The sequence below is a fragment of the Salmo salar genome, chromosome ssa17 (genome assembly GCF_905237065.1).
Source record: "Salmo salar chromosome ssa17, Ssal_v3.1, whole genome shotgun sequence".
In the NCBI taxonomy this organism is placed as follows: domain Eukaryota; kingdom Metazoa; phylum Chordata; class Actinopteri; order Salmoniformes; family Salmonidae; genus Salmo; species Salmo salar.
In genome coordinates this window covers 64958568-64985424 of record NC_059458.1, presented here as the reverse complement: position 1 = coordinate 64985424, position 26857 = coordinate 64958568, and the positions used below count along the sequence as shown (strand labels likewise).

At 42.3% G+C, this 26857-nt stretch overlaps 1 protein-coding gene across 5 annotated transcripts; it reads left to right on the top strand.

Moving 5' to 3' along the window:
• Positions 1-240: 240 nt before the first annotated feature.
• LOC106576418 (aryl hydrocarbon receptor nuclear translocator-like protein 2) lies at positions 241-21879 on the top strand. Of its 5 annotated transcripts, XM_014153583.2 has the most exons (18): positions 241-491; positions 790-898; positions 5778-5904; positions 6014-6052; positions 6173-6214; positions 7011-7168; positions 7687-7775; positions 8485-8577; positions 9346-9463; positions 11387-11533; positions 11732-11963; positions 14786-14892; positions 15163-15310; positions 15540-15592; positions 15680-15791; positions 15999-16083; positions 17108-17213; positions 20620-21879. In XM_014153583.2, exons 3-18 carry the CDS (start codon positions 5855-5857, stop codon positions 20775-20777), a joined length of 1737 nt encoding a protein of 578 aa, XP_014009058.1. In that variant the 5' UTR covers positions 241-491; positions 790-898; positions 5778-5854; the 3' UTR covers positions 20778-21879. The 5 variants fall into 5 exon arrangements, 4 of the variants coding, with proteins under 4 accessions (XP_014009058.1, XP_014009052.1, XP_014009050.1 ...); XM_014153577.2 differs by lacking the exon at positions 790-898 and having other exon boundaries at positions 7690-7775; XM_014153575.2 differs by lacking the exon at positions 790-898.
• Positions 21880-26857: the final 4978 nt, after the last annotated feature.

Sequence of the window (26857 nt, the reverse complement as noted above, 5' to 3'; positions counted from 1 at the left end):
ATAATGTCATATTGGTGTTTCATGAATGGTTGTCCTACTTGCTCTGGGCTAGACTATAGCCCACGAAACGATTGTGGGTGAATGCAATGAACACTGTCCCCTTCACGGGTGGTTTGAGTGAATGAATGCGAGTGTAGTGGTGACTGGTGATAAAGGAGAAGACAGATTGACCTCTTCCGCGTTTTCCTGGAGTTGTGTCCTCATTACCCAGGAGGCTACTTTATCCTTGCACGTGTATGTCTACGTTTGTATGTCTACCCCCTCCCCGCCTTATTACAGAGTGAGGGGAGGAAAAACATAAAGTAAATTTATACAACAATCCCCCGCCTCTTCTCCCCATCTCTCCTACAGTAGGCTACTTGTACCACATTTAGGCTACACTACCACTTCCTCATGTTCTGTGGCGCCGGGCTGCTGCTGACCGGCTCCAACCATGTCCGTAGAGAATTTAGCCGCCGGCGACAATGACGTGACCGCAGACAAACGAACAGGTACTGGTATACCTATTTGTACCGCGTTCAAGAGAACTCGGAAACTCGTAAGCTGAGCTCCAGGTTGAAAAGGATCAGATTCAACCAATAGGAAACTCTACGCAAAAACCGTACGCAAATTTTCACTTGGAGGTTCTGATCTTTCCGAGTTGTCTTGAAAGCACCACGTGTGAGTTCTCTAGGCTATGAGGTGATGATAGTTTATTGTAGTCGATGCTATACACCGGGTGGGATTGAGGGGAGCTGTTTCCATGTCTTTCGCTTTGAAAAACAATTCTGGTTCTCCCCCAAAATGTAGGTCAGTAGATCAGTGGAGCAAACGCACACTCGAGGAAGTCCTGGGACGCGCCCGTGGAAGTTTAATAATTTTGGCTATATTTGTGGCATTCTACCATGTTATTTCGCAGGTAGGAGTTGTCGTGATTTCATTAGAATATGTGCATGGTGGAATTGTATTTACGGTAAACCTTGTGTAAAATAGATCTTCTGTTCATGCCTTTGGTAATTTTGCCTAGACTAATAATCTATGTCGGTAAGCCTGTTAATCAAATAAAATGGCACCAATCACGAAATGTATGCTTGGATTAAGTTTGCACCATATCCTGTTCAGTCGCACGTATAGCCTAAATTGTGTTTTATATATGTGTTTGGGTAGCCTAAAGTCATATCCTAGCCTACGTGTTTCGATAGTTGTAGAATTTCAATGTATCGCGGCAAATTTGTATTTTTGGTGACGAGAATTTCCCATGTCTAAAGCGTTCTGATGCATTGCCACATGTTCGTAATTTGATCTCCATGACCCCATTGTGATTCTGGCGATGCATGGTAAAATGTTAAAGAATATTTTCAATAAGTGGGTTATGGAACAGTTTCCAAATTCTCATTGGATTTATTAGAACGCAGCCCAAAACAATTATTATTCATTCCCGAACGTGCAAGCTAGGCTAATATGCTGCATGCATGCCTAATAACACAATTTCCCATTCTGTAATTTGCCCATAACATCCAATAATGTACGTGTTATGAATGTAGTTGAATATGGTCACTCAGGTCGCTCCTTTGAAAAGAATACCTATTTGCAGCATAAAACTATTTTTTTTAAATGTATAGGCCTGCCTGGCACATTTTAATTGAGCCTATATGCTACGTCAAATAGGCTAGCTGCGCTTTGTCCAATATGTAACTTGTTTAGGCTATGTAGGCCTGTGTTCAGTTATTTTGTAAAACACCAGAGCCTATAACTTGATATAACTATTCAACGCAAGCTGCACGTGAGCGTTTGGACTCTTATATAAGAGGTAAGCTGTAGGTCAATCAAGCTGCAACACTTGGGATTTTTTTTATCTTGCCTCTAGTCTTTATGCATTACCATCATAGCCCAATAACATGTCCTGGGTTGGTTTATGTAGGACTATAGTTTCACGTTAACAATATGAAATGCAAAGGGACACAATAAGCAAATATGGTGTGACTTTCCTTTATCAATAACAACATTATCCTTGTTGGGAGACTACTCACAGTCTTGCTCTGGACATTGGTTGACAATTCATAATGGTGTTGTAGGCTTATCACCCAATTACTGTAACAATATTTATTTATTTATTCCTGACCTTAATAATTATTGAACTTAAAGTAGTACCAGACCTAAAGGTGTTCTAGGATGACAAACGTTACACAGGAATGGATAAAGAGAATGGACGGAGGAAATAATGTATTACATAGCGCTCTGTTAGGCAACCAATTGTTAAAACCATATTGCCAACAGTCAACTGTACTTCACCTGAATCGCATAGATTCCCCCATTACAAGATGTATTCCCTCTGTTTTGTATATTGAATAAACAAAATGTATTCTACTGTCAGCCCTCTTTCTTAGTATTGTACCTCATCTCATGTATGCATGTGTCCAACATGATTTTGCCTGGCCCCTAGTATTATTCAACACCAGTGCAGAGGTTGGTGTGGGGGTGGGGCGATTCCTGTGGGAGTGAAAGGGGAATGGCTCTTCTCAGGTGAACTAGTCAGATTGGCCAGTGTGACAGGTGTAGAGTTTCCTCACCGTTGCCTTTCTTTTGTTGGCTTAAAAGACGCCAAAGGATTGGAACTTTTTTCAGATAATAAAAACAAGCTTCCTTAAATGAATGGAAGTGTAAAGCTAATGTTCCTCTGACAGAAAATGTGCAAACACAAGGAGGTATGATTAGCCATAATTTGCTGGTGAGGCAGGTAGCCTAGTGGTTAGAGCATTGGACTAGTAACCGAAAGGTTGCAAGATCGAATCCCCAAGCTGAAAAGGTAAAAATCTGCTGTTCTTTTCCTGAACAAGGCAGTTAACCTGTTGTCATTGGAAATAAGAATTTGTTCTTAACTGACTTGCCTAGTTAAATCAATTAATGATTAACTCATTCTAGGCTTTTACATGTAAGCTTGATGAGTTTGTGCAGGACAACTTCACTGGAACCTCCCTTTTTCCATGGCGGGGTTATGATGGGGAGATGAGAATGAAGTGCATAATGTAAACCTGGACACTAATAACTACCTTATCGGGTGTCTGCAATTTTCTATGAGTATAATATAGAATTTGAACGGAGAAAGATGTGTGTAATGTAAATAAGGGTACTTAAACTAATTACTAGCTTATCAGGTGATAAACTACATGCGTTTTTTTCAGTGAATATAATAGGGAATCTGAACTCGGATACTCACCAATACTGCCTTAACTATATACTGCCATAACTTCATGCTGCCTTAACTATATACTGCCATAACTTCATAATGTCATACTGCTTTAACTAGATACTGCCATAACGTCACACTGCCTTAACTAGATACTGCCATAACGTCATACTGCTGTGCTGTCTAATCAATTTTTAGACATGAATGTTCTAGTTTTACCATAGACCCTTTTGACACACTGGGGTTATTGTGTGAGGGCGAGTTTTTGTGTGAGAGCGGCAGGTGAGTAGTGAGGGATAGGGGAGGTTTATTATGAGGCACCAGCCACAGGAAGCTCATTAGATGAGGGAGAGTCCTATTGAAGGTCCATTCATTTATATGGGCTGTGACTGCCAGGGTCTTCATCATTATCATCATCAGCTGAAGACTTGGTCCAATGGTGTAGTGCGATCCTCGCCACAATTATCCAGCCAGGTGAGAGCATCATCCATGGAAGGTTCAGCGGCTGCATTATCGAGCTCCAATGCAGAGGCTTCTCACTCCGTCACATAGGCCTCACTTGCCATACTGTCATCTCTTAGGAAGCCAGGTGTAATTTAGTGTATCATTCAAGGTGATTCAATTTACCTGGTTTCTGCACCACCCACTCATGTCCTGCACAACCAGGGAACTTGTTGATGTCTGGTTCCCAGTTGTCAGTGAGTTCGCGTTTCCCTCTGCATCTCCTATTAGCGACAAGAACTGGATCAACATTTTAAAAGAATACTGTCAATTTTTTCTTTCAGTGAACAGAAATTAGTTTCTGCTTGTATCCCATCCCCCCAAGACACACACACCACACCCTAAGGGGTTGGAAGCACACTGAGCATATACAGGTTAACTGTCTTGCTCAAAGGCACAACAGCAGGAGATGACATGGAGAAAGGCTGGCCTAGCCAGGAAATGACTGCTGCGTATTTACGAGGGGTTGCTCCGGTCCCTTGATGAACTTTGATCCGAAGTAGGTCAACCAAATGAATGTGTAGCACAACCATTTCCCCACATAACTACCTAATTGTATTTGATATGACATTGTCTTCCCCTTTAGTTAGTTACTGCAAAATAGGGATCTCCACTCTTCCCTTTACAATTGTGTTGGACTTAATGACATTTATGATGTTCTAATTTATATCAATTTTCAGTTAATAAATGTTAATGTATCAAAGCATTCTAAATTTACCTCAACCCTGAGCTACTCGCTGTCTTTGTCAAACATCTAAAAGCCACAATGTTTCTACTTGATTGGGCAACAAACTTTGTCAGATTTGTCTTAACTATTTTCATGAAAATGGAATAATAAATAAATGGAGATTTACCCTGCATGATGATACAACTACAGAATTAGCAAAATTATTAAAATTACCGTAGTTCCACTACCATCTCTCTACCTGTGGAATATTTCCACTTGTTTTGCATTTATGCTACTACAGTTTCTCATGCTTGGTGAGATGCCTGCAGGAAAAGGAAGAGAGGGAGGGCAGGGATGGAATCTTATCTGTATTCCACCTCAATGTCAGAAATTACCCCAAAATTCCTAGACATAGCCTAGGTTAGTTCATTAACCATTATTTGTAAAAAAACATTTTTTTAAGTGTTACATTAGAAGCATTAGAATCCCAAAACATCTTCCCCCTTTTAAACAATATTTCAAATAAAATGTCACAGCTTAAAGTAGAATGGGGAGTCAGTCGTGCAGGAAGTAGGTCAATGTTACAGCATTATATAAGCAGTGAGGTAAGGCGATAGCTGAAACCATCACGTCCCACATGCTGGGGGAAAACTGGGATAAAGCCAGTTGTTAGACGCCCTCTTATGGTGACTTTTACTGGGCACATGGAAACTCATCACATGCTGCGCGACAGCCGGGAGAAAATGTCTGTGCCAGAGGTTGGTGTCTGGTAGGCTGATTTAGGTTGAAGAGTTAATTCACCTCACCTGCCAGGTTTATGGCTTTCAAGATGATCAGTTACAAGATGGAAGGCCATTTCCAGTTAGCTGAACTTAAAACTAATTTATACTGAGGAACATTTGTCAATGGGCTTACAATTGAGAGTTTATTTTACAGTCCTCTCAAGTGGATGTTAGTTAGTGCATACATGCTTATCTTGTGACTGATCAACACAACAACATTTATATTTATAAGACGGTTTAAAAGTATTTTTATTTTGAAACTTTTTACACAATATTTTGCACACCCAGGCAGCTTGTAGTGATACAACGTTCCAACCATGTGTATGGGATGCTTGAGGTCAGCATCCATTGAGTTGGTATTTGTGCCATCTTCTGGGGAAATCAAGTAACTGCATTCATTCGTTATTTTATTTTCTCAGTCCTCAGTTGAGGGTTTCAGTTGAGTATTGGGGATATGTGAATGTTCTTCATGGAGGTTTTCAACATTGGCAAATATACAAATCTGGGGAATTAAACAAAACACCAACCCATTTTGTCTCTAGGCCTCCCTAATAGTGTCAGTGCTACAATAATGCATCGATTTGACCGTGGGTGAATTACAAATTATGAGAAATCAAAACTAATGTGTCAGTTTTGTATGGTTCTTGTGCCTGTGGTTTAGGACCCTTGCAGTTAGGAGAAACCAATAGCCTTCTTGTTTCTCGGCCTGACGTCATAATTCCCCACAAGGCAGGAGCCATGCCAATCCAAGAGCTGTCTAGGAAACGGAAGGGGGATCTAGACAACAGGTAAGAGCAGAGAGACCTCACCTTTCATAAAGCAGCATAAAAAGAACAACATTCTTATTTTTGTCTCTTACCCGGTGGACTTATATTTTGTGTTCTCTATGTCTTGCAGGGAAAATGGTGATGCTCAAATGGAGGAGCAACAGAGCAGGTATTTGAAGATTCTTTAGCAATGATTTTTATTTCAGCACTAATCTTGGCAAGATCTCTCAGGGCCAGGCCAAGTGTTGAAATGAATCATTTTAAATAATCATATATATTTCCAATTCAGATCGGAAGACGATGATCAACAGGTGAAAATAAAATGCTTCAGGTAAGAGCCTGGCATACATATTAATTTGCTATATTGAAAGGGAATTAAAGGCCCAATGTAGTCGTTTAAAAAAACCTCAATATCAAATCACTTCTGGGTAACAATTAAGTACTTTGACTGTTTTCAATCAACATGGTCAAAAGTAACACAAATAGCTTCTTAGCAAGAGCAGTTTCTCGAGCAAGAATTTGGCTAGGACTGTCTGAGAGTGGTCCAGGGGAAAACTGAAAACGAGCTGTTTGGCAGATTCACCAGGCAGGCCAAAACTCCATCCCACCAAAACTGGCTGAAATTTCAGGCTGTCATTTCAAACAACTCTTACACTAAAAGGGTATTATCATCATTTTCACAATTTCACAGTATTATTCCAACCTCATGTTGTGGAAATATATATAAAACACAGGGAAATCACATTTTTGACTGCACTGGCTTTAACAAACAGGAGGATACTTTAATATTATATATGACATAGTATTAGTAATATATATATATATATATATATATATATATATATATATATATATATATATATATATATGACTTTAATATTCTAATATTTAATATTATATATGACACTATAGTATTAGTAATATTAATACTGAAGCTGGTGGTATGATGCGAGCGACCACATTAACGTAACGCCAATAATAACAATAACACACACCCTTTCATGTGTTGTTGCTTTTATAAGTGATATCATGTTGACTTGATAGCAACCCATCACACACCTGTATACTTAAGTGTGTGAGATATGTGTGAGAGAGACAAATAAGTGTATTTGTGCCCTCACTCACAGGGAGCCACACAGCCAAATTGAAAAGCGGCGGAGGGACAAAATGAACACCCTTATCGACGAGCTGTCAGCCATGATCCCCTCCTGGAACCCCATGGCCAGAAAGCTTGACAAACTCACGGTTCTGCGAATGGCTGTGCAGCATCTCAAAGCCCTGAAAGGTAGGCCTCATCATCCCAAAACTGCCCCTACAATACGGTATCACACCAGGCAATCTGTGCAGCACCACACATCTCTTTAAGGTAGGTCTCATGAAGCTATACTAATGCAGTAAGAGCCTAGGACACATTGTGGTGGCAAAATACACAGCCGTGCACAAATAGCTTGGTTCATTGCTGCGTTCATTGCTGATAATATAGTATAGATTGAATATTTCTATATATTTTTAACTCAAGTTATGCTAGAGATGTTGAGCTCCTAAGGGACAGGTACAACACAGACTAACAGCTCAGTGCTGTGTTCGTCTCATCAGCAGATGTTGAGCTCCTAAGGGACATGTACAACACAGACTAACAGCTCAGTGCTGTGTTCGTCTCATCAGCAGATGTTGAGCTCCTAAGGGACAGGTACAACACAGACTAACAGCTCAGTGCTGTGTTCGTCTCTTCAGCAGATGTTGAGCTCCTAAGGGACAGGTACAACACAGACTAACAGCTCAGTGCTGTGTTCGTCTCCTCAGCAGGTGCCAGCAGTTCCTTTACTGACGTTAACTACAAACGCAAGCCTTCCTTTCTGCCTCGGGATGATCTCAAGCACCTGGTGCTCACGGTAGGCCGCCCTTCATTCTGTCTCAATCTCTTTCTCCAATCAACCAAGATCAACCCCATTTGGTATTGTGGCAGCAGTCACAACAGTGGGTAGGATTATGTGGTGTATCAATTTACAGTTTTTGTGTTTTGAGTCTACTAGGCTCCAAAAATAGCTGATCATTTTGGTATTGATATGGGAAATATAATATTAACCAATAATATAGTGACCTAGGGTTATTCCTTTATGATTACAATAATGAGGTGAAATCTACAATTGTGTGGTTCCTATTTTCAAAGTGCTGCTTTTTATCCAAAGTTATGAGAGCGCATGTTTCTTCTTCAGACTTTAAGTCTACACTTTATTTTATGGACAGTAACACAGGTATACCCTCTGGGTTTGCTACAGTATTTTTCCATTCAGTCACTAACTAACTTTACTCTGGAAAATCCCTAATTAGAAAAGGATGTGTCAACCGCTCAATTCCATGTAGAATTAAATCATATAGAAATAGCCAGTTCTTTCCCCTCGCTTGCAGTGTTCTGTTGTATAACCTTTGCCAGCTCTGATCTCCCACAAGTGTGCATGTTTGTCACACAGAGTCTGCCATTTTAGAGTAAACAGAGAGAGTGGATACACACTGATGGTTTCAAAGTACTGTAGCAGTGTCAGTGTTTTCATGGATCCAGATTGAAATATATTGAGGTCGTGCCGTGTCTCATTTCCCCAGGCTGCAGATGGGTTCCTGTTCGTGGTGAGTTGTGACAGGGGGAAGATCCTCTTTACCTCAGAATCCATCTCCAAGTTCCTCAACTACAGTCGGGTCAGTGAACTGGTTATACTTAAGCAATAAAGCCCGAGCGGGTGTGGTATATGGTCTGATATACCACGGCTTTTAGCCAATCAGCTTTCAGGGCTCGACCCACCCAGTTTATAATATATAATAAGCAGGTCTGGCAGTCTTAATTTACTACTTAATTCTAAATTGAGCTAATTATTGCGGTGGATTCCAATAATGTCACTATCACTCAATCCTATCTATTATCCACTTAAATACTCTCAATGACAACTTTAGGAAAAGTCCATTACTTAACAGTGCTATGCCATTCATTTAGTTCCATGGTTTGGTTTTCTTTGGCCATTTGTAACAGGCACCCTATGCCCCTACCACTCCCATTGATTGTTAGCTAGTGGTGGATAAAGTTAGCTGATGTTTGTAGTGGCTATCTAAAGAAAACTGAACCATGGATTATATATTCTCCTGGCCCACAGACTACTTACAGGGTGAGGAACTATCTAACATCAAATTGTCAAATACTGAAATTCCCTTTTAATACCTTATAATTTCTGTACCACAGTAAAGTTATACCTGAATCTGTTTCATGCTTTATATTGTGGAGGTGATGCTTGAAGTGGAGACCGGAGGTTTAACCAGAAAGTTCAGGTGGTTCTGAAGTGGGGGATCTGAATCAGTTGTTTCCCCTAGTTCAGAAGTATAGTTGGCTAGCTAGCTAGCTCACACAAGATTTGGTTCCGGGTTCTGAGATGAATAGTTTGGTTCTGATAATTAAAGTGCTGTTTTTGTTTACAGTTGGAACTAATTGGACAGAGTCTTTTTGATTATGTCCACCCGAAGGACATTAGTAAAGTGAAAGAGCAGCTGTCAGCTTCAGGATTATACCCTCGTGAACGGCTCATAGATGCCAAAAGTAAGTCTGCAAAGACTTTATTTAAATGTATCTGTTGCTGGGATTTTCATATCTATTTCTCTCTGTGTTTTGTCTGTGTCTTGTTGAGATGCAGTTAAAGCTATGTCACCACTATAACGGTATTACTTTAAAGAAAGTTGCATCTTTTATCTGAGTTCTATTAGCACAGGGGAAAGAGCAGAGAGCCTGGGTTCTGTTTGTTCTTGCTTTACTGGTTTCCACTTTGCCCTCGTTCACTTTGGAGGTCACAGATTCTTTCTTTTTATGTTCTGTCTTCAATGTGTTTTTTTATATTATACACTGCTCAAAAAAATAAAGGGAACACTTAAACAACACAATGTAACTCCAAGTCAATCACACTTCTGTGAAATCAAACTGTCCACTTAGGAAGCAACACTGATTGACAATAAATTTCACATGCTGTTGTGCAAATGGAATAGACAACAGGTGGAAATTATAGGCAATTAGCAAGACACCCCCAATAAAGGAGTGGTTCGGCAGGTGGTGACCACAGACCACTTCTCAGTTCTTATGCTTCCTGGCTGATGTTTTGGTCACTTTTGAATGCTGGCGGTGCTTTCACTCTAGTGGTAGCATGAGACGGAGTATACAACCCACACAAGTGGCTCAGGTAGTGCAGCTCATCCAGGATGGCACATCAATGCGAGCTGTGGCAAGAAGGTTTGCTGTGTCTGTCAGCGTAGTGTCCAGAGCATGGAGGCGCTACCAGGAGACAGGCCAGTACATCAGGAGACGTGGAGGAGGCCGTAGGAGGGCAACAACCCAGCAACAAGACCGCTACCTCCACCTTTGTGCAAGGAGGAGCAGGAGAAGCACTGCCAGAGCCCTGTAAAATGACCTCCAGCAGGCCACAAATGTGCATGTGTCTGCTCAAACGGTCAGAAACAGACTCCATGAGCGTGGTATGAGGGCCCGACGTCCACAGGTGGGGGGTTGTGCTTACAGCCCAACACCGTGCAGGACGTTTGGCATTTGCCAGAGAACACCAAGATTGGCAAATTCGCCACTGGCGCCCTGTGCTCTTCACAGATGAAGCAGGTTCACACTGAGCACATGTGACAGACGTGACAGAGTCTGGAGACGCCGTGGAGAACGTTCTGCTGCCCGCAACATCCTCCAGCATGACCGGTTTGGCGGTGGGTCAGTCATGGTGTGGGGTGGCATTTCTTTGGGGGGCCGCACAGCCCTCCATGTGCTCGCCAGAGGTAGCCTGACTGCCATTAGGTACCGAGATGAGATCCTCAGACCCCTTGTGAGACCATATGCTGGTGCGGTTGGCCCTGGGTTCCTCCTAATGCAAGACAATGCTAGACCTCATGTGGCTGGAGTGTGTCAGCAGTTCCTGCAAGAGGAAGGCATTGATGCTATGGACTGGCCCGCCCGTTCCCCAGACCTGAATCCAATTGAGCACATCTGGGACATCATGTCTCGCTCCATCCACCAACGCCATGTTGCACCACAGACTGTCCAGGAGTTGGCGGATGCTTTAGTCCAGGTCTGGGAGGAGATCCCTCAGGAGACCATCCGCCACCTCATCAGGAGCATGCCCAGGCGTTGTAGGGAGGTCATACAGGCACGTGGAGGCCACACACACTACTGAGCCTCATTTTGACTTGTTTTAAGGACATTACATCAAAGTTGGATCAGCCTGTAGTGTGGTTTTCCACTTTAATTTTGAGTGTGACTCCAAATCCAGACCTCCATGGGTTGATAAATTGGATTTCCATTGATTATTTTTGTGTGATTTTGTTGTCAGCACATTCAACTATGTAAAGAAAAACATATTTAATAAGATTATTTCATTCATTCAGATCTAGGATGTGTTATTTTAGTGTTCCCTTTATTTTTTTGAGCAGTATATAATATGATGTTGTTGGATCATGGGCTCTGCTGGTTCTTTAGCAGGGTTACAGGTGCAGGACCTTCCTGTGGGAGCAGTTCATCTGTGTACAGGGGCACGGCGCTCCTTCTTCTGCCGCATGAAGCACAGCAGAACAGTTATGAAGACAGAAGACAAAACCATCCAGCCCAGCAGCTCCAAGAAAAAGGGTGAGAGAGCCATGCAAAGACACCTTCACTAAATACATCGTTTGAGCAGAGAGAAACGTGGTGGTCATCAACCCAGAAGCACAATTCATTTTTCTTGATTCCACCTCACTGAGGTTAGCCCTGATAGGGCCTTGATTGGAATTGCCTATGGGGGTTAAGTGTAAACACGAGTTTTATGTACACTGTCTCCCCCTGCAGAGTCTCAACGATACTGCACTGTCCATTGCACTGGTTACATGCGGAGTTGGCCCTCCACCCAGCTGGATGCTGAGAGCAACGATAACGAGTCCTCCCATCTGTCTTGCCTGGTCGCTGTGTGCCGCGTTCACCCTAACAATGCCTGTCAGCCCTCACGAGAGGTCAAGGTCAAACCCACCCAGTTTGTCACTCGCTTTGCAATTGACGGCAAGTTCACCTTCGTGGACCAACAGTAAGTTGTGCCTCTTATCCCCTCCACAAACCGTTTTGCGATTTTTTGCTCATTATTAAATATTATTGGCAAGTGTTGGCTTAATTTTGAACCAATATTGTTCATAAGGGGGCATTGTGGGCATAGCCTTCACGTGGTGAAAAACACTGGGAGGAAAATAAAACTGAATCTATACCCTGTGAAAGTAACCGCCCCTTTCGATTTACTTCTGGATCAAGTCCGCTATTCTTTTGAGCAGGCTTCACGATTATATAATCAAATTCGTAATATATACAGTATATACAGTTATATTTGTTTTTACAGAGCTTTTGCACTTAAGACCATTGCGCTACGTTTTTGCCCATTGAAGACCATTCAAAAAGCCTACAAAAGTTAAAAAACTACAAGGCTGAGGGAAAGTCGCTTCTTGGTAACTTTCATAGCGTATTGTTCTCAGAGTTTTGTTCAGATTCGATCTCTTTCAGCTGAGTTGAGTATGTTTTGATACATACTGTAATGTTAGCCAAGGCTACGGTAAGTTAAATTGGCCTTGGCTAACATTACAGTTATATCCTGGGTAACCCAACCTGTGCTTGTATTAACAGCGAAAGAAAGAAACAAATAAAGAGAAAAGCAATGACGTTGGTTAAGGCAGGCCTGGCAGGCAGTCATCTTGGATAGGGTTTGCCATGGCACCCCCTACCCATACCACAGTGGCTGTAAGTGTAATGGGGTTACCCCAAGTTTTCCAGCAATTGGTCTGAATGCATTCCAAATGAGACAATATGCCCCTTGAAGAGATGACTGTACTGATTATTTCAAGAGATGGCAACAGTACAATACTAATACTGTTGGTTTGAAATACAGATTATAAGTTGAAAAATGTTTACTTGGAACATTGTGTTGGAAATATAATTTTTTATATAGTTAGCATGTCAAGATAAAGACCTTCTAACTTATCGATGGTCAAATAGGCAGCTCCATTTCACAACAGTAGCCCTTTCACGTATGTGAATTTGTTATTGTGACCCAGGCTGTCCTAAAATGTAACACTAGTGGTGAGATCTTCTGACCAACAGCAGAGAGTGCATTGAAGGCATCAGTCCAGTTTGATTTACAGTTGAAGTCGGAAGTTTACATACACCTTAGCCAACTACATTTAAACTCAGTTTTACAATTCCTGACAATTAATCCTAGTAAAAATTCCCTGTCTTAGGTCAGTTAGGATCACCACTTTATTTTAAGAATGTGAAATGTCAGAATAATAGTAGAGAATGATTTATTTCAGCTTTTATTTTTTTTCATCACATTCTCAGTGGGTCAGAAGTTTACATACACTCAATTAGTATTTGGTAGCATTTCCTTTAAATTGGTTAGCTTGGGTCAAATGTTTCAGGTAGCCTTCCACAAGCTTCCCATAATAAGTTGGGTGAATTTTGGCCCATTCCTCCTGACAGAGCTGGTGTAACTGAGTCAGGTTTGTAGGCCTCCTTGCTCGCACACGCTTTTTCAGTTCTGCCCACCAATTTTCTATAGGATTGAGGTCCGGGCTTTGTGATGGCCACTCCAAGACCTTGACTTTGTTGTCCTTAAGCCATTTTTCCACAACTTTGGAAGTATGCTTGGGGCCATTGTCAATTTGGAAGACCCATTTGCGACCAAGATTTAACTTCCTGACTGATGTCTTGAGATGTGGCTTCAATATATCCACATGCACCAGTCCCTCCTGCAGCAATGCACCCCCACAACATGATGCTGCCACCCCCGTACTTCACTGTTGGGATGGTGTTCTTTGGCTTGCAAGTCTCCCCCTTTTTCCTCCAAACATAACGATGGTAAATATGGCCAAACAGTTCTATTTTTGTTTCATCAGACCAGAGGACGTTTCTCCAAAAAGTACAATCTTTGTCCCCATGTACAGTTGCAAACCGTAGTCTGGCTTTTTTAAGGCGGTTTTGGAGCAGTGTCTTCTTCCTTGCTGAGTGGCCTTTCAGGTTATGTCGATATAGGACTCGTTTTACTGTGGATATAGATACTTTTGTACCTGTTTCCTCCAGCACCTTCACAAGGTCTTTTGCTGTTCTGGGATTGATTTGCACTTTTTGTACCAAAGTACGTTCATCTCTAGGAGACAGAACGCATCTCCTTCCTGAGCGGTATGGCGGCTGCGGGGTCCCATGGTGTTTATACTTGCGTACTATTGATTGTACAGATGAACGTGGTACCTTCAGGCGTTTGGAAATTTCTCGCAAGGATGAACCAGACTTGTGGTCTACAATTTGTCTTCTGAGGTTTTGGCAGATTTGTTTGATTTTCCCATGATGTCAAGGAAAGAGGCACTGAGTTTGAAGGTAGGCCTTGAAATACATCCACAGGTACACCTCCAATTGACTCAAATGATGTCAATTAGCCTATCAGAAGCTTCTAAAGCCATGACATCTTTTCTGGAATTTTCCAAGCTGTTTAAAGGCACAGTCAACTTAGTGTATGTAAACTTCTGACCCACTGGAATTGTGATACAGTGAATTATAAGTGAAATAATTTGTCTATTTTATTTTTGTTACTTTTGAGTGAGATTCTTTCTACTTTGGCATTTGATCCCAATGCAGAGAACAAGAACCCAGCTCACTTTACCGGGGTCAAATGTTTGACAATCATTCCATTTACTCTTTTCCATAGAAACAGAAAGTCTGCATCATGTATATTGATGGTTATAGTTAGTATTTATTATGCCATTCTGAAATGATGTACATAGTTAGAGCTGGTAAGTGGACAGAAGATATCAACCTGGTACTGTAGTTGGTTTATAGAGAATAACAGCCTCCTTGTATTCTATCCTTCAGAGCCACCACTGTTCTGGGCTACTTGCCACAGGAACTATTGGGGACATCGTGTTATGAGTACTTCCATCAGGATGACCTGCAACACCTCGCAGAGACACACAGGAAAGGTAATGGAGAATAGTTTGGTTGTCTTTCGTATCTACATATGGGTGAGAACCATATATTCTCCAGATGTACAGGGTGCTCAAACAGATATGAATTATATTTCGGTTGCACTTTATTTTGGGTTACAGAAAATGACCAGGTTCTTACCTTTGTCGCAGGGTAAAATGGTAATTACACCATAATAACCTGTGCATGACTTGTTTTTTATTGGGAGGTTGGGGGGGGATTCAAGCACATTTCAGTGATAGAAGTGCTGTTTTGTGTCTCAACAGTTCTCCGCAGTAAAGAGAAGATTGAGACCAGAAGCTACAAGTTCAAAACAAAACATGGCTCCTTCGTCATGCTTCAAAGTCAGTGGTTTAGTTTTATAAACCCGTGGACCAAAGAAGTGGAGTTTATTGTTTCTACCAACCGAGTTTTGTAAGTTCCTTTTCACATTAGGTCTACATTGTGGGTTGAACAATCTATAATGATATTCAGTAAAATACATTCAATTTAATAATCTGCTTTGAATCAAGACACAATTTCAGTCAAAATTGTCCCATTTTGGACCCAAAATGTAGCTGTTGTTCGAGAGCCCTCTGCGTTGTACTAATGACATCATACAAGGGATGTACAATGATTTGTTGTCCGTTCCCTCTCCACACAGGGGACCCGGTCACACAGAAGCTGAACAGCCAAGCAGCTCCAAGCTGTTGGACGGTAAGAAAAGGAATATTCTGGATATAACTCAGTTTGGGTGTGTGGACCGACCTCAGCTCACTGTCCTGACCCCTCGCTATGTTACAGAAGAGAGCAAACGTACTATCCTTATCCCTGGCATCTCCAGTGGCATGGCCACTATGATCTACGCTGGCAGCATAGGGACCCAGATAGCAAACGAGCTCTTTGACTCCAACAGGTGTGTTGTGTGTATTATGGCATTGTTTTACAATAGCATTGTTTTTACAGAGCTTTCTTTGACCACCAGGAGGAAGCTGGTACTTGTACAGTCAGCTTACATAGTTTTTTGTTTTATTGGCTCCTGAACATTTTGTTACATTAGTTCTGCCTTCTTCCACCGCCAAAATGTCTCTGTTGCATAGACGATGTCTCTGTGTCTGTGCAGGGTCAATTGTTCTCCGTCCAGTGGAACCTCCAGTCCCTTCTGTCCACCTCAGGACAGGTCTCCAATGGTCTCCTCTCATGCCAACGTGAGTTTCCTTACCTACCTCACCTCTCATCCTACTGTGTCTTTAGGGCCCTAGGCAGTAGTTCCATGTTGACAAAAAAAGATGTTGTAAACTATTTTCATTACAGCATAAAGGGAGAGAGCATGGTGTTTTTTACATGCATTTCACAACCAAAACCACTGGAGGTCTCCCTATGAACTGTCAGAAGAATTTTCTAACCCAATGATAATAACTAACAATCAATAAGCTTTGTCTAATCCCCAAGGTTTGTAAGACCCTAGGTTTAATAATAATTAGGCAAAGACTCAGCTTCTGCAAAAGGTTCGTACAGTTTATTCAGAGAACGTTCTGAAGTCCATAATACAAAGACATTCATTTTATGCTCACTCCCTACTTACGCACATACCTCCACACAAACAGTAGATGTCCTACACACATACCTCCACACAAACAGTAGATGTCCTACACACATACATACACACGAACAGTAGGTGAGTTGTATCCCTCCCCAGAGTTCTCACCACTGTTAATCACTACCCAGCGCTGTCTGTTCCTTTCCCCCGAGATTAGAGAGACCTTGAGAGTTACTCCCTTTCTTCTCATAAGTTTCTCAAAGTTCTCGCTAGGTCGCGTCAAACACAGTCTAATTGTTCTCGCTATTTTCTTAGGCACACTCATACACACATACATTTCTCTTCCTCCCGGGTCTCTACTAAACCTTATGGGACTTACGGTTAGTACTTTAATTATTCATTATACATGCTACATAAACTACTAATTACTAATTAGTTACGTTTCAGAGTAGAATTATTTAATCATTACATTTAAACATATAAATCCCTTATTAGAACACATGCCTTGCATAGACTACAAACTTTTAAACTGATTGTAATATTTTGATGTACTTTAACTTATCAATAACCAGGGTAAATATTACCCCTCTTAATAGGTGCGCTTGAAGAGTTTTGTAAATGGAACTTTGTATCAAAAACTCTACAGAGTAAAGATGTTATGTATTATTATGTACCCACTTCTCCTCTTGCAGATGCCAAATGAGGAGGTGACTGACTCAGATACAGTGAGCAAGTCTGGATCAGAATCTGCTTCAAAGGGGGCCACATACGCTGGCAGCAACACACATATGGACACAGGTAGTTACCATTCAAAATCCTATACAAAGTCATTTTTATTAAAAACACTTATTTCACCTTTATTTAACCAGGTAGGCCAGTTGAGAACAAGTTCTCATTTACAACTGCGACCTGGCCAAGATAAAGCCAAGCAGTCCAACACAAACAACACAGAGTTACACATGGGATAAAAAAAAATGTACAGTCAATAACACAATAGAAAAATCTATATACAGTGTGTGCAAATTTAGTAATACTAGGGAGGTAAGGCAATAAATAGGCCATAGTGGTGAAATAATTACAATTTAGCAATTATACACTGGAGTGATAGATTGTGCAGAAGATGAATGTGCAAGTAGATATACTGGGGTGCAAAGGAGCAAAAAAAAAAATAACAATATGGGGATGAGGTAGTTGGGTGGGCTATTTACAGATGGGCTGTGTACAGGTGCAATGATCGGTAAGCTGCTCTAACAGCTGATGTTGAAAGTTAGTGAGGGAGATATAAGACTCCAGCTTCAGTGATTTTTGCAATTCGTTCCAGTCATTGGCAGCAGAGAACTGGAAGGAAAGGCGGCCAAACGAGGAGTTGGCTTTGGGGATGACCAGTGAAATATACTTGCTGGAGAGCCTGCTACGGGTGGGTGCTGCTATGGTGACCAGTGAGCTGAGATTAGGCCGGCTTTACCTAGCAAAAACTTATAGATGACCTGGATCCAGTCGGTTTGGCGACGAATATGAAGAGAGGGCCAGCCAACGAGAGCATACAGGTCGCAGTGGTGGGTAGTATATGGGGCTTTGGTGACAAAACGGATGGCACTGTGATAGACTACATCCAATTTGCTGATTAGAGTGTTGGAGGCTATTTTGTAAATGACATCGCCGAAGTCAAGGATCGGTAGGATAGTTCAGTTTTACGAGGGTATGTTTGGCAGCATGAGTGAAGGATGCTTTGTTGCGAAATAGAAAACCGATTCTAGATTTAATTTTGGATTGGAGATGCTTAATGTAAATCTGGAAGGAGAGTTTACAGTCTAACCAGACACCTAGGTATTTGTAGTTGTCCACATATTCTAAGTCAGAACCGTCCAGAGTAGTGATGCTAGTTGGGCGGGCAGGTGCGGGCAGTGATCGGTTGAATAGCATGCATTTAATTTTACTTGCATTTAAGAGCAGTTGGAGGCCACGGAAGGAGTGTTGTATGGCATTGAAGCTCGTCTGGAGGTTTGTTAACACAGTGTCCAAAGAAGGGCGTATACAGAATGGTGTCGTCTGCGTAGAGGTGGATCAGCGAATCACCAGCAGCAAGAGCGACATCATTGATGTATACAGAGAAGAGAGTCGGCCCGAGAATTGAACCCTGTGGCACCCCCACAGAGACTGCCAGAGGTCCGGACAACAGGCCCTCCGACTTGACACACTGAACTCTATCTGAGAAGTAGTTGGTGAACCAGGCGAGGCAGTCATTTGAGAAACCAAGGCTGTTGAGTCTGCCGATAAGAATGCGGTGATTGACAGAGTCGAAAGCCTTGGCCAGGTCGATGAAGAAGGCTGCACAGTATTGTCTTTTATTGATGGCGGTTATGATATCGTTTAGGACCTTGAGTGTGGCTGAGGTGCACCCATGACTCACTCGGAAACCAGATTGCAATCTTAGAAGCAATGCATTTACATGATCTTTCATTTACCTAGACTGTAATCAATCAGACAGTTTTAAGTGTATGTTTGGGTTACTTAGTTATACTTAGAGTTATTCTTGGTTAGCATACAGTTGAAGTCGGAAGTTTACATACACTGAGGTTGGAGTCATTAAAACTCGTTTTTCAACCACTCCACAAATTTCTTGTTAACAAACTATAGTTTTGGCAAGTCGGTTAGGACATCTACTTTGTGCATGACACAAGTCATTTTTCCAACAATTGTTTACAGACAGATTATTTCACTGATAATTCACTGTATCACAATTCTAGTGCGTCAGAAGTTTACATACATCAAGTTGACTGTGCCTTTAAACAGCTTGGAAAATTCAAGAAAATTATGTCATGGCTTTAGAAGCTTCTGATAGGCGAATTGACATCATTTGAGTCAATTGGATGTATTTCAAGGCCTACCTTCAAACTCAGTGCCTCTTTGCTTGACATCATGGGAAAATCAAAAGAAATCAGCCAAGACCTCAGAAAAAAAATGGTGGACCTCCACAAGTCTGGTTCATCCTTGGGAGCAATTTCCAAACGCCTGAAGGTACCACGTTCATCTGTACGAACAATAGTACGCAAATATAAACACCATGGGCCACGCAGCCGTCATACCACTCAGGAAGGAGACTGTTCTGTCTCCTAGAGATGAATGTACTTTGGTGCGAAAAGTGCAAATCAATCCCAGAACAACAGCAAAGGACCTTGTGAAGATGCTGGAGGAAACAGGTACAAAAGGATCTGTATCCACAGTAAAACGAGTCCTATATCGACATAACCTGAAAGGCCGCTCAGCAAGGAAGAAGCCACTGTTCCAAAACTGCCATAAAAAAGCCAGACTACGGTTTGCAACTGCACATGGGGACAAAGATCGTACTTTTTGGAGAAATGTCCTCTGGTCTGATGAAACAAAAATAGAACTGTTTGGCCATAATGACCATCGTTATGTTTCGAGGAAAAAGGGGGAGGCTTGCAAGCCGAAGAACACCATTCCAACCGTGAAACATGGGGGTGATAGCATCATGTTGTGGGGATGCTTTACTGCAGGAGGGACTGGTTCGCTTCACAAAATAGATTGCATCATGAGGTAGGAACATTTTGTGGATATATTGAAGCAACATCTCAAGACATCCGTCAGGAAGTGAAAGCAAATGGGTCTTCCAAATGGATAATGACTCCAAGCATACTTTCAAAGTTGTGGCAAAATGGCTTAAGGACAACAAAGTCAAGGTATTGGAGTGGCCATCACAAAGCCCTGACCTCAATCCTATAGAAAATGTGTGGGCAGAACTGAAAAAGAGTGTGCGAGCAAGGAGGCCTACAAACCTGATTCAGTTACATCAGCTCTGTCAGGCGGAATGGGCCAAAATTCACCCAAAATATTGTGGAAAGCTTGTGGAAGGCTACCTGAAACGTTTGACTCAAGTTAACCAATTTAAAGGCAATGCTACCAAATACTAATTGAGTGTATGTAAACTTCTGACCTACTGGAAATTAAATAAAAGTTGAAATAAATCATTTTCTACTATTATTCTGATGTTTCACATTCTTAAAATAAAGTGGTGATCCTAACTGACCTAAGACAGGGAATTCTTTTACGAGGATTAAATGAATTGTGAAAAACAGAGTTTAAATATATTTGGCTAAGGTGTATGTAAACTTCCGACTTTAACTGTATGACTAACATAACTTTGTGTATTGGTTGATTTTGATGACAACCTGTTCTCCCCCAGGAGAGAGCTCCCAGATGGACCTGGACAGCATGGTGGGACCAGGCCTCGGTATCCTGAGCAACGACGAGGCTGCCATGGCCGTCATCATGAGCCTGCTGGAGACTGATGCCAACCTGGGGGATGCAGTAGACTTTGATAATATGCACTGGTCTCACTAGCAGAGATTCAAATGCCATGAATTCAGGAGAAGAATTTAGATTCCAATTCAAGAATTGAAAAGTGATATTTATTCTTATCTACATTACTTCATTTATTTATTTAAGCATTTTCAAAGAGGATTTCTTTCAATTCCTGAATTGGGATTTCAGTTCACTTCCAGAATTGAAATGGAATTGACCCCCAACTCCATCAGTCCTAAACTCTGTAGTTTTTGGTTAGACGAACTCCACCCAGGGACTATTTTCATGTGCTCCGCTACCAAGGAAACAGATTTATGTGCTTCTGAGGGACTTCTACAGCTCTCTGTTTAAGTTTCAGCAAGAGAAATCCAGCCTGCTCTAAAACCAGCAAACTCTTTGGTGGCTTACACAGATGGTTCAATTGGTGGGGAGTTTTTGATCAATGTTTCAATGTAACTGAATGTGTACTAAAACCAACCCGAGTTTGCCTATATCTGGGGGCTCACAGATCGATAGCAGCTGGACCATAGTTTGGTACTCTTAGGGTTCCCGCTGGTGTGAAAGTGATCATTTCAAATTCGAAGGGAGTGGACGGAGGCATAGGTTAATCAATTACAAAGTATATTAACTTTGAACACTGATCACTTGTGTGACTAACTTGAAATGAAACATTACAACTGTGTCTTCACTCAAATTGTCAGTGTCTGTTATTACAAAGTGAAATTGTATATTGTTCTGTCTTTTTGCTCTTGCATTGTAGGCTTCTGTGTAGGTGAATCAATATTGCTGCCATGTCTATTGTAAAGACAGCGGCATACCTTTTTCTGAAGTCACTCAGAGGTATAGCTGCTTCTCTTAATGTTTTCATTTACACTGAACCAGAACACCCTGAAGATTGACCTTCAGGGATGTAATGGAGGCTAAACGCACAAACACTTTTTTATTTTGTGAAAAGCATTTACACATTTATTATGCAACGTTGGCGTTGTTAGCAATAGCGTGTGCGTTGCCTATCCTAGAGGAACACAATGGAAATAAGCTCTCAGGCGTTATTATGTTTTGTCCTCAATGGTTTTAAGTATCTGGTCTTCAACTTTTTAATGATCAAATGAAATAAAATACTCACTGGCCGTCACCACAACCAGCGTACAGCGCTTACCCACTTTAATTCTTTACCACTACATCCCTGTGCATCTGCCTTATACAAACACATCCTAGTTTGTTTGAATGTGGAGGTGTGAAACTAATCCAGACAAGGAAAACAATGCTTGCAAACAACCTTTTGAACCTCGCTTCAGCAAACTATCGTGAAAGCCTCTTTAGTCCCAGAACCAATCTCAATACCGTGGCTGCTTTTGCTATGAACAGAGCATTACTTTCTCTCTGTGTGAAGTTTGCACACCTTCCAAATACTAATAAGTGCTTGAAAATAAATGAAGTCTGTATTGTTGGAATTCAATCTAAATCCACTGTACATTCTGTTCTGCAATTGTGATTGCCACTTGAAGGTCAAAAAGGAGAAGTATCAGTGAATCCGTAAAGACTTGAATTGTAATGTCTGTGTGCACTCCTGCAGTGTTGATTATTATTACACTTTTTGGGTGAGGGAAGATCATGGCTTCATGTGCAAACAATCAAGTAATCTAGTACAGAAAAGCAAATTAATAGGCTGCATGTCAAACTTGGATATTCTTTGTCTCTGACAAATGCATCCACGCAATGCAATTAAACATTAAAAACAAATCTGAACCCATTAACAAAGTTGAATATGAAACGTATGTTTTTATCTTGAAAGTTTGTAAACGTCATTTATAGGCATGACTTAAATATAGAAAATCTGGAAACTGCATTTAAACTCAGATGGAATATTAGAAAATATGTATGTGAATGCAATAGTTATCAAGTTTAATTGTTGCTAGGAGTACTATGGTCCTTACACTACCCTCTTCCTTTAGAAAGTGAGTCCCTCTGCTTCACTCTCACAAGTCCCTTGTGATGGGAAATCATTTTTATGACCTCTCAGCAGCGCTATCCCACTTCTGACACCCAGTGTAGTTAATTCAGGGGGTACCGACCAAGATTAGATCCCGGTCCCTGTGACTGTCAGTTCAACACCTTGGCCAATACTGTATGTCATCCATAGAGATTCATATTTGTTGACTTAACAGACAATTGAAAAATAATCGTCTCAGTTGGTAGAGCATTGTGCTTGCAACACCAGGATTGTGCGTTTGATTCCCGGGGCCACCCATACCTAAAATACACTGCTCAAAAAAATAAAGGGAACACTAAAATAACACATCCTAGATCTGAATGAATGAAATAATCGTATTAAATACTTTTTTCTTTACATAGTTGAATGTGCTGACAACAAAATCACACAAAAATAATCAATGGAAATCCAATTTATCAACCCATGGAGGTCTGGATTTGGCGTTACACTCAAAATTAAAGGGGAAAACCACACTACAGGCTGATCCAACTTTGATGTAATGTCCTTAAAACAAGTCAAAATGAGGCTCAGTAGTGTGTGTAGCCTCCACGTGCCTGTATGACCTCCCTACAACGCCTGGGCATGCTCCTGATGAGGTGGCGGATTGTCTCCTGAGGGATCTCCTCCCAGACCTGGACTAAAGCATCCGCCAACTCCTGGACAGTCTGTGGTGCAACGTGGCGTTGGTGGATGGAGCGAGACATGATGTCCCAGATGTGCTCAATTGGATTCAGGTCTGGGGAATGGGCGGGCCAGTCCATAGCATCAATGCCTTCCTCTTGCAGGAACTGCTGACACACTCCAGCCACATGAGGTCTAGCATTGTCTTGCATTAGGAGGAACCCAGGGCCAACCGCACTAGCATATGGTCTCACAAGGGGTCTGAGGATCTCATCTCGGTACCTAATGACAGTCAGGCTACCTCTGGCGAGCACATGGAGGGCTGTGCGGCCCCCCAAAGAAATGCCACGCCACACCATGACTGACCCACCGCCAAACCGGTCATGCTGGAGGATGTTGCAGGCAGCAGAACGTTCTCCACGGCGTCTCCAGACTCTGTCACGTCTGTCACATGTGCTCAGTGTGAACCTGCTTTCATCTGTGAAGAGCACAGGGCGCCAGTGGCGAATTTGCCAATCTTGGTGTTCTCTGGCAAATGCCAAACGTCCTACATGGTGTTGGGCTGTAAGCATAACCCCCACCTATGGACGTCGGGCCCTCATACCACCCTCATGGAGTCTGTTTCTGACCGTTTGAGCAGACACATGCACATTTGTGGCCTGCTGGAGGTCATTTTGCAAGGCTCTGGCAGTGCTCCTCCTGCTCCTCCTTGCACAAAGGCGGAGGTAGCGGTCCTGCTGCTGGGTTGTTGCCCTCCTACGGCCTCCTCCACGTCTCCTGATGTACTGGCCTGTCTCCTGGTAGCGCCTCCATGCTCTGGACACTACGCTGACAGACACAGCAAACCTTCTTGCCACAGCTCGCATTGATGTGCCATCCTGGATGAGCTGCACTACCTGAGCCACTTGTGTGGGTTGTAGACTCCGTCTCATGCTACCACTAGAGTGAAAGCACCGCCAGCATTCAAAAGTGACCAAAACATCAGCCAAGAAGCATAGGAACTGAGAAGTGGTCTGTGGTCACCACCTGCAGAACCACTCCTTTATTGGGGGTGTCTTGCTAATTGCCTATAATTTCCACCTGTTGTCTATTCCATATGCAAAACAGCATGTGAAATTTATTGTCAATCAGTGTTACTTCCTAAGTGGACAGTTTGATTTCACAGAAGTGTGATTGACTTGGAGTTACATTGTGTTGTTTAAGTGTTCCCTTTATTTTTTTGAGCAGTGTATATAATGTTTTAATGTGTGTTTTAGCTGATACTGAAGTGTATCTGTCTATGTTTTTGTCAGTGCCAGTGGGTGTTATTGCTTTTCAATGTGCGTGAGAGGAGGAGATGAAAATGCGTTTTCTCAAGTCAAATCAAATCAAATTAGTCACAAGCGCCGAATACAACAGGTGTACACCTTACAGTGAAATGCTTACTTACGAGCCCCTAACCAACAGTGCAGTTAAAAAAATATACGGTTAAGAATAAGAGATAAAAGTAACAGGCAATTAAAGAGCAGCAGTAAAAGTAAAAAAGAACAATATATACAGGGGGTGCCGGTACAGAGTCAATGTGCAGGGGCACTGGTTAGTTGAGGTAGTATGTACATGTAGGTAGAGTTATTAAAATGACAATGCATAGATGACAGCAGAGAGTGGCAGTGGTGTGGAGAGGGGAGGGGGGGCAATACAAATAGTCTGGTAGCCATTTGACTAGATGTTCAGGAGTCTTATGGCTTGGGGGTAGAAGCTGTTTAGAAGCCTCTTGGACCTAGACCTGGATTAGCAGAGAGAACAGTCTATGACTAGGGTGGCAGGAGTCTTTGACAATTTTTAGGGCCTTCCTCTGACACCGCCTGGTATAGAGGTCCTGGATGGCAGGAAGCTTGGCCCCAGTGATGTACTGGACTGTTCGCACTACCCTCTGTAGTTCCTTGCGGTCGGAGGCAGAGCAGTTGCCATACCAGGCAGTGATGCAACCAGTCAGGATGCTATCGATGGTGCTGCTGTAGAACCTTTTGAGGATCTGAGGACCTATGCCAAATCTTTTCAGTCTCCTGAGGGGGAATAGGTTTTGTCGTGCCCGCTTCACGACTGTCTTGGTGTGCTTGGACCATGTTAGTTTGTTGGTGATGTGGACACCAAGGAACTTGAAGCTCTCAACCTGCTCCACTGCAGCCCCGTCGATGAGAATGGGGGCGTGCTCTGTCCTCTTTTTCCTGTAGTCCACAATCATCTCCTTTGTCTTGATCACGTTGAGGGAGAGGTTGTTGTCCTGGCATCACATGGCAAGGTCTCTGACCTCCTCTCTATAGGCTGTCTCGTTGTTGTTGGTGATCAGGCCTACCACTGTTGTGTCATCTGCAAATGTAATGATGGTGTTTGAGTCGTGCCTGGCCATGCAGTCATGTGTGAATAGGGAGTACAGGAGGGGACTGAGCATGCATCCCTGAGGGGCCCCTGTGTTGAGGATCAGCGTGGCGGATGTGTTGTTACCTACCCTTACCACCTGGGGGCGGCCCGTCAGGAAGTCCAGGATCGAGTTGCAGAGGGCGGTGTTTAGTCCCAAGGTCCTTAACTTATTGATGAGCTTTGAGGGCAATATGGTGTTGAACGCTGAGCTGTAGTTAATGAATAGCATTCTCACGTAGGTGTTCCTTTTGTGCAGGTGGGAAAGGGCAGTGTGGAGTGCAATAGAGACTGCATCATCTGTGAATCTGTTGGGGCAGTATGCAAATTGGAGTGGGTCTAGGGTTTCTGGGATGATGGTGTTGATGTGAGCCATGACCAGCCATTCAAAGCATTTCATGGCTACAGACGTGAGTGCTATGGGTCGGTAGTCATTTAGGCAGGTTACCTTAATGTTCTTGGGCACAGACACTATGGTGGTCTGCTTGAAATTACAGACTCTGACAGGGAGAGGTTGAAAATGCCAGTGAAGACACTTGTTAGTTGGTCAGCGCATGCTCGCAGTACACGTCCTGGTAATCCATCTGGCCCTGCGGCCTTGTGAATGTTGACCTGTCTAAAGGTCTTACTCACATTGGCTGCGGAGAGCGTGATCACACAGTATTATCTTTTGATGACCTTTATGTTTATCAAAAGCATTGAGAATTAAATAACACTGGTCGGCAGAAAGTAATGTTTTCATATTTTCTCATTTGAAACTACAAATTCGTTACACTTGTAGTTTCAAGGTTCGGCAATTGGCAGCAAAATCATAAACTATTTATGTCTTCTCTTGTTGTCATGTGACTTCTTGTTAATGTTAGGTGGAAAGAGAAATTAAAACGTATTGATGTTGACAATTCCAAGGGACATTCCAGGGAGAGCACACCTGCCTGCCTCCCTAAGTCATATCAGGCCTTGAACAGAGCTTATTGAAGAGCGGGGAAGGGAACCTTTTAAAAAGAGTCATACTTTTATGAGAAATAATTTTTTTGATGGGCAATTCGTTATATTTAAAAGGACACCTTTGTCATAGGAAGGAAAAAGGGCAGGTGCTCCAGCAGCCCTA